Genomic DNA, 10,480 nt, shown 5'->3' with positions numbered 1-10,480 from the left:
CTGCTGAAACATTTCTAGCTGCTGGAAATTTAGGTTCTCACACATGAAAAACAACCAATATATTTTATATGTATATTAAAATAATCACTTTAAAATAATAATTTTTGGAAAAAAAAATAAAATAAAATTACTCCATTGTCATATTCAAGACCAAAATTTATTAGACATAAAATTATATTTTATTTAACATTTAATTTATATGTATAAATAATGGACGAGTGTCAATCGGTAGGTAATTAACAGGAACTACCAGCCATTTTTATATAGATAGCCGCGGTTCCATACCGTCAATGAAGCGCGCGCCATACTCTACTCTAGCCGGCTCCGAGAAATTTTATTTTTCCTGCCCTCATCTTCAAAAATTCTCTTCAACTGTTGATGTTTACATATATCAACAACAAAAAGAGATTAAATTTTTATGATCTTGCTAATATTTTATAGTCATTAAAATGGAAAGGAATGCAAGCAACAGTATCATGAGAAATATTTCGGCAGCATGGAGAAACAGCAACGGCTTGGAAATATTTTCAGGTTCATCAAGGGATGAAAATGATGAAGAAGCCCTTAAATGGGCCGCCATCGAGAAGCTCCCGACGTTTGATCGTTTGCGGAAAGGCATTCTTCTTGGATCAAGAGGTGATCCTAGTGAGGTAGATGTAACCGATCTTGGATTTCAAGAAAGGAAGAAATTGCTCGACAGGCTCGTAAACGCTACAGAGGACGATAACAAGAGGTTTCTGATGAAACTCAAGCAGAGGATCGATAGGTACGTTGAACCATGAAAACTAGCTTTTAGTGACAAGAATGTTATTATATTGTATATGATGATATATATATTCTCCACTTATGCTGTGTGGTTTTTTTGTATGTAGGGTTGGAATAGAATTGCCTACAATTGAAGTGAAATTTGAGCACCTAAATGTTGAAACAGAAGCTCATGTAGGAAGTAGAGCTTTGCCCTCTTTCATCAATTTCTTCGCAAATATCTTCGAGGTAATCAAAATCTGGCATGTTTAGAAGGAGGGCCGACTGTCCTCCGAACTCGCATCAGAAACTTAACTGAATTTTGAAATTTTTTGATTTATCAATTTCGGATACGTACGATCCATTGCATTTGATTCATACAATAAAGCATACATATAGTTCGAAAAACAGCGTTGATGGTTCGTCGGGCTTTCCAGTACCCTACCACCAACGATAAACTGCGCAGTTACTGACACAAGTACATCATATACGAACACAGATGAAATATTTGCATGCGGAGAAAATTCAATTTTCTGATTTTTTTCCTCTCCAATTCTCTTCTTCACATCCTGATCTTATAAATATTTTCATACTCGACCCATCTATGTAAAATAACGATTCTATTGATCGAATCGATTTTTACAAAAGTTCAAAATCAAAATAATCATATATATGTAACCAAAAATAAAATTTAATATTTTAAATATAAAAAACAATTAAACTCATTGGTTCAGGACTGATTCTATTGATTCTTGACTGTTTTTACCATTAAAAACAGTTTTAAGTATGATACGACCTGACCGGTGAGCGATTTAATGTCGAATCGACTGCTTCGGTCTGGTCCGGTTTTGAAAATAATGGCTCTCATAGAATTAACAGGACAAAATCCCTTTTTACTCTGCCACAAAAGTGATGTGAATACTCCTTTAATAATGAAATATATTTATCTCATGCTCTCTCTTCTTCACTTGTGTCATCTATATATTTATTTTATTTTATACCTATAAAAGTGTGGATAAAGAGCATTGTTTTCCAATTGTGTAATGACAAAATCAACCTTCTATACACACTTGAAGAATAAAATGTAACTCCTATATTAATTTTATGAAATAACTCATCTTTATACTACATTTAAATGTTTTATCCTTTTAATTTTCTCTCTACATTTTTTTTCCAATGATTTTATTGTAATTTTGTAATTCTATTTTTTGTGCAATTTCTAATTAAATAATAAATTATAGTATCACAAAAAGATATATGAAAAATTTATAACTATATGTGCAATAGTAGAATAGCTAACATATTTTATGAGTTTTTTAACAAAGAATTGAAAGTAAAAAGTTTAATTTTGATTTTAAAAGATAATACGATTTCAAAAAAATATGAAAAAAATCATCTATAACGAATATATATGTTATAGGCAAAAATAACATTTTTTTATGAAAGTTTATTTCTTTTGCTATATTTCAAATTTTAATGGTGAAAATCATACCAGTAGTTTAAAATATATATTTAATAATTATTATATGAGTTTATTTGATATTAACCATATAATCTTATTTGAATGTGCATTTCTTTACATATGTTGATTTATTTGTTATTTTAAAATTTATTTAATAAGAAATTAATAGTCATCAATGTTAGTCTACAAAAGATCAATATATAGAATTTATTAACCATGATATAGAATTGTAAAAATAAAAAGTAAAAAAATTCTTTAAGATGTTAAATTAAATATTATGAGTTATATTTTACTATCAATATTACTATTTCATTTGTTTTAATATTGTTTTTATGAGTTAGTAACAGTGATTTTAACTTGATAATTATTTGTTTTTAGTATGCTTCGCTTTTGTAGATTATAATTTATACATTGATAAAATCCATAATTTGTTTGATTTTTAGGTTATTATTCTTTATACGTGGTGTTTGAATATATAATTCTTTTAAAAATTTGTTTCAGTTTATTTTTATATATATATTATGTTCATTACAATTTATTATATAATATAAAATCAACTGCTTGAATTTTAATTTGGGAAACAAATTTGAAAGTAAATTATATAAGTTCTTATAAATCGTCTAATATGATAAGAAATTAACACCAGATAAATAACAAAATGATTCAAATTGTTTTTTAGAAAATCAATTCATTTTTTAATTTTTATAATATAATTGCACGTACATTATGATAGTACATGTAAAGGGATATGCTCTTATAAAATTCATTTTGCTCCTTTTTGTGGGTTTTCAAGTCAATTCTGATGCCTATTAACTGTGATCAAAATCATACTGGTCCATTTCCCATTAGTTTTAGCCGATAAACTATCATATATGGGATAGCAAATAGCTTAAAGTTTATAAGCCGAGAGATGTTTCTGATATGTGATGAACAAAAGAGACCATAAACAGTTTAGGACCCGAAGAGGAGAAACCAAAAACGTAATTAATCCCATGAATCTTGATTTATTTGAGATTGAGTCCGTTTCTAACGATCATTTTATGTACTCTTGATCGCATTCATTTTAAAGGAATTCTCAAGCTATCTTCACATACTTCCTAGCAACAAGAAACAACTACTGATCCTACAAGATGTCAGTGGAATCTTGAAGCCTTGCCGGTAAAGGAAACTTATTCCACTTCATTTACATTAATTGTCTCTCGGTTTTTTCGACCTTCACACGTTTGTTTGGGCAGAATGACACTTCTTTTAGGTCCTCCGGGTTCTGGAAAGACGACACTTTTGTTGGCTTTGGCTGGAATTCTTGATCCTTCATTGAAGGTTAAGTTGCCATCTTATACTGTTTCATTCCTTCATGAATTTCAGGGGAAATATATGTTTAAGGAAGAGTTGATAATTTTTCCTTTCTTGATGATCAGTTTTCGGGAACGGTGACGTATAATGGGCATAGCATGAAAGAATTTGTACCACAAAGAACGGCTGCATATATAAGCCAACATGATGTTCATTTAGGGGAAATGACTGTAAGAGAAACCTTGGCCTTTTCTGCTAGGTGTCAAGGAGTCGGGAGCAGTCACGGTTAGTCTTTTTGCATCGGTTTTCGGACTTTGCATATGTAAAATTGGAAAAATACACTACCACGGTTTTTGTGTGAAATTTCTGCAGAAATGCTAGCAGAGTTATCAAGAAGAGAAAAGGAAGCCAACATAAAGCCTGATCCTGATTTGGATATCTTCATGAAAGTAAGAATTTCGCATCATATCCAAAAATGGGATTGCTTTTTAGTAAAATTTGTGTTTGTAGTTGTATGTGAATATTTTATTTGCTGTTTATTGTCATTGGATCATGTAGGCAGCAGCTATCGAAGGCCAAGAAGCAAGTGTGGTCACAGATTATATCATGAAGGTAGCTAAATTTCAAGAATTTCACTTTAGTAAGAGGGTTAATGTAGAACTTGTCCAAGTTGATCGATTCAAATTTTCAGCTGCTAGGATTGGATATCTGCGCTGATACAGTAGTAGGAAGTGACATGATCAGGGGGATCTCCGGTGGACAGAGAAAACGTGTTACAACTGGTGAATAAATTTACATTTTCTTTATTCCAAATATCTAATATCGTCCACTCGCAACATAGACAAATATTGGGTCCCCAATTACCTTCCCCCAATAATCATGTCGACTCACAGTTTTTGGGATTCAAACATTACTTGTATTCAAATGGACAGCCTCTTATCACAGGCAATTGTTTTGCTTTCTGACATTATATTTTTTTATGTGTTCTTTAACAAAAATTATCAGGTGAGATGATGGTTGGACCAGCAAAAGCGCTCTTCATGGACGAAATATCGACAGGATTAGATAGTTCCACGACATTCCAAGTAGTGAATTCCATTAGACAATCCATCCATATCCTCAAAGGGACAGCTCTTATTTCACTACTTCAACCTGAACCGGAGACTTACGATTTGTTCGATGATATAATCCTTATGTCAGAAGGACAGATTATTTACCAAGGCCCCCGGGAAAATGTGCTCGAATTCTTCCAATCTTTGGGCTTCAAATGCCCTGAAAGAAAAGGGGTGGCAGATTTCTTGCAAGAAGTAGGAATCTGGAAAAAAGAGTATCTTTTGGACATTTTCAAACTTTGGTTATTCATTTTAGAATTTACTTGCATGCAGGTAACATCAAAGAAAGATCAACAGCAATATTGGGCAGATAATGATAAGCCATACAGATTTATTAGTGTGAGAGACTTCGCTGAAATGTTTAAGGTATTTGAGGTTGGGCAGAAACTAAGAGCCGAGTTAGCAATTCCATTTGATAAACATAAAAGCCACCCTGCTGCATTGACAACTAAAGATTATGGTGTCAGCAAAAAGGAGCTTTTAAAAGCTTGCACAGCCAGAGAACTCTTGCTTATGAAGAGAAACTCGTTTGTTTACATCTTCAAGCTCACCCAGGTCCGCATGCTTTACGGGTTGTACTAAAAAAAGTTACAATTAACGGTTCATTAGAAATGGTTTCTTAGTTTAATATCTAGTAATTTAAATCAGTAAACACGATACTTTGAGTTACTCGTGGAAACCGATGAGTCCCGAAAAATAACAATGACACGGTTACTCAGTTTCTGAATTGTTTAGTTTTTCATTTTCACCTTACAATTATACCATAAATTTTTGAAGTATTCAAGAACTCGATCAAGTTGTGCTGCCCTAGTTAAGAAGACTCCAAAAGTATTATATTTTACCGAACACATCAAGTTGTTATTTGGCTATATTCTAATAGTTCAGTAATTTGAATAAACAACAGGTGCAAGTACCACATATTTAATGATGTATTACTGAGTGATGGTTTCTTGAATCTACCTCTAGATAAGCGTGATGGCTACCATTGCAATGACGGTCTTCTTACGACCAAAAATGCACCGAGATAGCGTAACAGATGGAAGAATATATTCTGGATCGTTATTCTTTGCTGTCACCACTGCTACGTTCAATGGAATGGCAGAGCTAGCCTTGAGTATTCAAAAACTTCCCGTCTTTTACAAGCAAAGGAATTTTTACTTCTATCCTGGATGGACTTATGCTCTTCCGAAATGGATCCTCACGATCCCTATCAGTGCAGTTGAAATTGGTGCTTTTGTTGCATTAACTTATTATGAAATTGGTTACAATTCGAATGTATGGAGGTAAAATTTAACAACACGTTTTTATCTTGTTCAGAGTTGATATATCAGTAAAGCAAATGCTAAGATTGATGACCATGATTTGTCTCAGGTTTTTGAAACAGTACCTGTTGCTTTTAGTTCAGATTCAAACGGCGTCTTCTTTGTTTAGACTTATCGGGGTTGTCGGTAGGAACATCATCATCGCGAACACTTTCGGGTTTTTCATATTGCTCCTAATGTTCACCTTGAGTGGCTTTGTCCTGGAACGCGGTATGTACTGTGTTTTTATGTTGAACAGATCAAGCATGCATCTTGAAATTTTATTTTATACAGATAGCTTTTAAAAGCTTCTCTCTAAAAAACATAGAACCAGTTTCATGTTTCGACATATTAGTAAAAATTAGTTTTTTTTTTCTTATTTTTAAAATAGACTGTGAATTGGAAATCCGAAAATCCACATTTTCTTACTTCTTAATTTGGAAAGAAATACCTTTTGAAACAATTTCTACATTCAAACGCACTCTTAAGTTCTTTCTTATCTTTTGTTTTGAACAAAATTTCCCAGGAAGCGTCAAGAAATGGTGGATATGGGGCTACTATATATCTCCAATGATGTATGCTGAAAACGCGATTTTGGTTAACGAGTTCAGAGGGCATAGTTGGATACAGGTAGTTCAGATATCCAATCATCATGATATATATGCCTGTTCTTGCTATCAAACATGCCGAGATGATATTCAAATTTTTCTCATATGTCGAAGGTTCCCGCAAATTCAAATGTATCATTGGGAGTCCAGGTTCTGAATGGTCTTGGGTTTTTCTCCAACTCGTACTGGTATTGGATCGGAGCCGGGGCATTAGTAGGCTGGATGTTACTGTACAACTTCTGTTCGGTTCTCGCTCTGACTTGGCTCAACCGTTAGTATCTCCATCCTTTTTGCCATAATGTTCCTTATTTGCTGCTAATATATGTAGTATAATATAACTTTGCAGCTTTGGGGAAACCACAAGCTATACTGCCCGAAAATAGCACCGAAAGTGATAACCAGAGTGGCATTTCAACCGAAACAAATCGTGAGTTATCATCCCAAGATTTGCCTCATGACTCGATTCATATTTATAAATTAAACATTGAATGACTCTCAGATAGAGAAGATCAGCGATCAAAAAGGGACGTCATTCTTCCGTTTGAACCACACTCTATCACGTTTGATGAGGTCACATACGCGGTCGACATGCCTCAGGTAACATAAAGGTTATTAGGGAAACCAAAACGTACGTTTGTACATTTTCTGAAAAAATCAGAAAAAACATACATTAATGAACTGCAGGAAATGAAAGACCAGGGAGCTAGTGGAGAAAGATTAGTACTTCTCAATGGTGTAAGCGGCGTTTTCCGACCTGGTGTTCTCACAGCTCTAATGGGAGTGAGTGGCGCTGGTAAAACGACGCTTATGGACGTCTTGGCTGGTAGAAAAACTGGTGGATATATCGATGGACGAATCATGATTTCTGGTTATCCTAAGAAGCAAGAAACATTTGCTCGGATTTCCGGTTACTGCGAACAAAATGATATTCATTCCCCTTGTGTTACAATTTACGAATCTCTACTGTTCTCAGCCTGGCTTCGTTTGCCCTCTGATATCGATTCTGAAACCAGAAAGGTACATCATATCAAAGTTTCTGTCGTAAAAGGTGTAAAAAAGAATATTTATACATATATACCTTTAAGATACAACATTTTTTGTATTTCAGATGTTCGTTGAGAGTGTGATGGAACTCGTGGAGCTGACACAGTTGAGAAATGGTCTAGTTGGCTTACCAGGTGTCAGTGGTCTTTCGACTGAGCAAAGAAAGAGGTTAACTATTGCTGTAGAGCTTGTAGCGAACCCATCTATAATTTTCATGGACGAGCCAACTTCAGGGCTGGATGCAAGAGCTGCGGCCATAGTCATGAGAACGGTCAGGAACACAGTCGACACAGGTAGGACTGTCGTGTGCACCATCCATCAGCCTAGCATCGACATATTTGAAGCTTTTGACGAGGCAAGATTTTTAAAAAACTAAAATAATTTCAAGATGCTATTGCCTGGTTGGTTTTCACGAATCGCTCTTTTGCGCTCTTTTGCTTACAGCTGTTCTTGATGAAACGAGGGGGACAAGAGTTGTATGTGGGGCCACTAGGTCGACATTCCTGCAACTTGATCCAGTACTTTGAGGTGAGTTTTCAGGATGAATGACGTGATGGAACCCCATTTTTATCGAATTTAATGTGTTAAAAAAAATCGAATCCAGGAAATCCCAGGAGTAAAGAAAATCAGGGATGGTTATAATCCAGCAGCCTGGATGCTTGAAGTGACAGCTTCATCTCAAGAAATGATCCACGGAGTTAATTTCACTGAACTGTACAAAAACACAGAACTTTACAGGTAAGATCGTTCACAAATCAGCAGATAATTTATCCTCGGTAGCCACGGGTAATTTCAAGGAACTCAACTGAACTCTGAATGAAATTTTCAGAAGGAACAAAGCTTTGATAAATGAGTTAAGCATCCCGCGTCCTGGGTCTAAAGATCTATATTTTCCTGCTCAATATTCTCAACCATTTTTAACACAATGCATAGCTTGCCTGTGGAAACAACACTTGTCGTACTGGCGCAATCCTCTTTATTCGGCAGTGAGGATTGTGTACTCGACATTTCTAGCAATCATCTTTGGCTCAATGTTCTGGGATATTGGTGGCAAAAGGTAACCAATAAGGAAACTATTTCGTACATCATTTTATTTTCAAGAACTAGATTCTTTTCTTCATTGTCAAAGTTACACATCACAGGGGGACAGAGCAAAATCTTTTCAATGCGATGGGATCTATGTATGCTTCGGTTTTCTTTCTAGGGGTGCAAATCGCCTCGTCTGTACAACCTGTTGTATCTGTTGAGCGAACAGTTTTTTACAGAGAAAAGGCTGCTGGATTGTATTCTGCTTTGCCGTATGCATTCGGCCAGGTAACTAGACCACTCAATAATCAAGAAACTAGAAGTAGAAACATGTTTAGAAAATGAACTTTAGTTTTGATTTTTTGTTCAACAGGCTGTAATTGAAGTCCCATATGGTTTAGCTCAAGCTACTATTTATGGAAGCATCGTTTATGCAATGATCGGATTTGAATGGAAAGTGGCAAAATTCTTTTGGTTTTTATTCTTCATGTCCTTCACTATACTATACTTCACATTTTATGGCATGATGGCTGTGGCAATGACTCCAAATCTCAATATTGCCAATATTACGTCGTACGCGTTTTACGCACTATGGAACCTCTTCTCCGGATTTATAATCCCCAGACCGGTATGTTTTAACTGGCGTTATTCGCAATATAATGCGTGTTACATGTGCATGAACTTAGGATTCGTGTGAAATTGCTTAATCTTTGTGGTTTTGTTCATTGTTTTGGTGAAGAGGACACCCGTGTGGTGGAGATGGTACCATTGGGCGAATCCGGTGGCCTGGAGTTTGTACGGGTTGGTTGCGTCTCAATTCGGGGATTTGGAGGAGAAGCTTGACACGGAACAATCGATCCGAGATTTTGTGAGAGACTACTTTGGGTTTAGGCATGATTTTCTTGGCTTGGCTGCTGGCGTTATTGTTGGATTTGTTGTCGTATTTGCTTTTGTTTTCGCATATTGTGTCAAGGCTTTGAATTTCCAAAGGCGATAGGTATACAAGTTTCCTTGCTTTTTGTTTGCATAAGCCGATGGTCTTCGTTTTAGGATCATTCTTTGGTACTTCTTGTTTGTTTTCAAGTAAGTGTGATGTACGTTGAACCAGTTAGTTTTGAAATAAAATTACTTCATCTGACAAATGAAAATACCGAGTGCATATCTTACTATCAATATTAATAATTCCATTTATCATTTTAAACAGAAGATCGGTGGCATACACCAAATAGAGTGGTGATTCTTGGAGACCCCCAATATCCAAGATAGTACTCAAGTCATGTATCGTTCATATCTAATTTGATCCAATTAATACATCAAATTGTATGTGCCTTAATTGGAGCGTTGCATGCCTACTTGTGTGTCAAGGAGTGAGAAATGAGAAAGTCCGATAAGAGTCCCTCAACCAGACGACTGCTTTTAATTTTTCTTTTTCTTTTTTTTTTCCCCCTAAATTTTATGCACAAATTTGTATTTATTTAGATATACTAGTCAATTTTTTAACATTTTATACATGAACTAATAAGAAGCATCCGTATATGATGTAAATTTTGATATATGTTAAAGATTATGTTGGAACATTAAGTTTGGTGTTTGATAAAAAGATCACAACTGAATTCGAGCAGGAACTGAGATCAGTGACCTAACTGGTCGCTAGCCCAAACTAATATTTGGCATAAAAATCAACATACCAAACTGATTAAGAGACTTCTGATTTAATTCAAACTGATGGGCTGTCATTTTAAACAATTATAAGGACCTTATCGATCAGTGATTAAGGATCTGAACCTAAAGTTATACAGTGTTTTGTTTATAACAATCAATATTAATGTTTTGTTTATAACAATCAATATTAAGGATAAGAGTGACAGTCTTTGTCAGAAGTCAATTGAT

At 34.8% G+C, this 10,480-nt stretch overlaps 1 protein-coding gene across 1 annotated transcript; it reads left to right on the top strand.

The window, feature by feature from the left end:
• Positions 1-257: 257 nt before the first annotated feature.
• On the top strand, positions 258-9,738 carry LOC142549292 (pleiotropic drug resistance protein 1-like). The gene is made up of 24 exons (XM_075658157.1): positions 258-766; positions 873-993; positions 3,276-3,364; positions 3,442-3,526; positions 3,625-3,784; positions 3,872-3,948; positions 4,058-4,111; positions 4,191-4,281; positions 4,505-4,806; positions 4,885-5,166; positions 5,578-5,894; positions 5,983-6,143; positions 6,439-6,542; positions 6,635-6,791; positions 6,867-6,947; positions 7,020-7,117; positions 7,205-7,537; positions 7,629-7,919; positions 8,009-8,092; positions 8,169-8,302; positions 8,394-8,621; positions 8,707-8,878; positions 8,964-9,218; positions 9,330-9,738. The coding sequence occupies exons 1-24, from the start codon at positions 450-452 to the stop codon at positions 9,585-9,587; spliced, it is 4,251 nt and encodes a 1,416-aa protein (XP_075514272.1). The 5' UTR covers positions 258-449; the 3' UTR covers positions 9,588-9,738.
• Positions 9,739-10,480: the final 742 nt, after the last annotated feature.

The sequence above is a fragment of the Primulina tabacum genome, chromosome 6 (genome assembly GCF_025594145.1).
Source record: "Primulina tabacum isolate GXHZ01 chromosome 6, ASM2559414v2, whole genome shotgun sequence".
Classification (NCBI taxonomy): Eukaryota; Viridiplantae; Streptophyta; class Magnoliopsida; order Lamiales; family Gesneriaceae; genus Primulina; species Primulina tabacum.
Note: the sequence above shows the minus strand (reverse complement) of the source record. Positions and strands in the feature narration are given on the sequence as shown.

Bases quoted from the DNA above. Each gene is read 5' to 3' on its own strand.
- LOC142549292 (XM_075658157.1), top strand. From the start codon at position 450: ATGGAAAGGAATGCAAGCAACAGTATCATGAGAAATATTTCGGCAGCA. The intron at 994-3,275 runs GTAATCAAAATC...TTCATTTTAAAG, and splicing joins TCTTCGCAAATATCTTCGAG to GAATTCTCAAGCTATCTTCA. The intron at 8,303-8,393 runs GTAAGATCGTTC...TGAAATTTTCAG, and splicing joins AAAAACACAGAACTTTACAG to AAGGAACAAAGCTTTGATAA.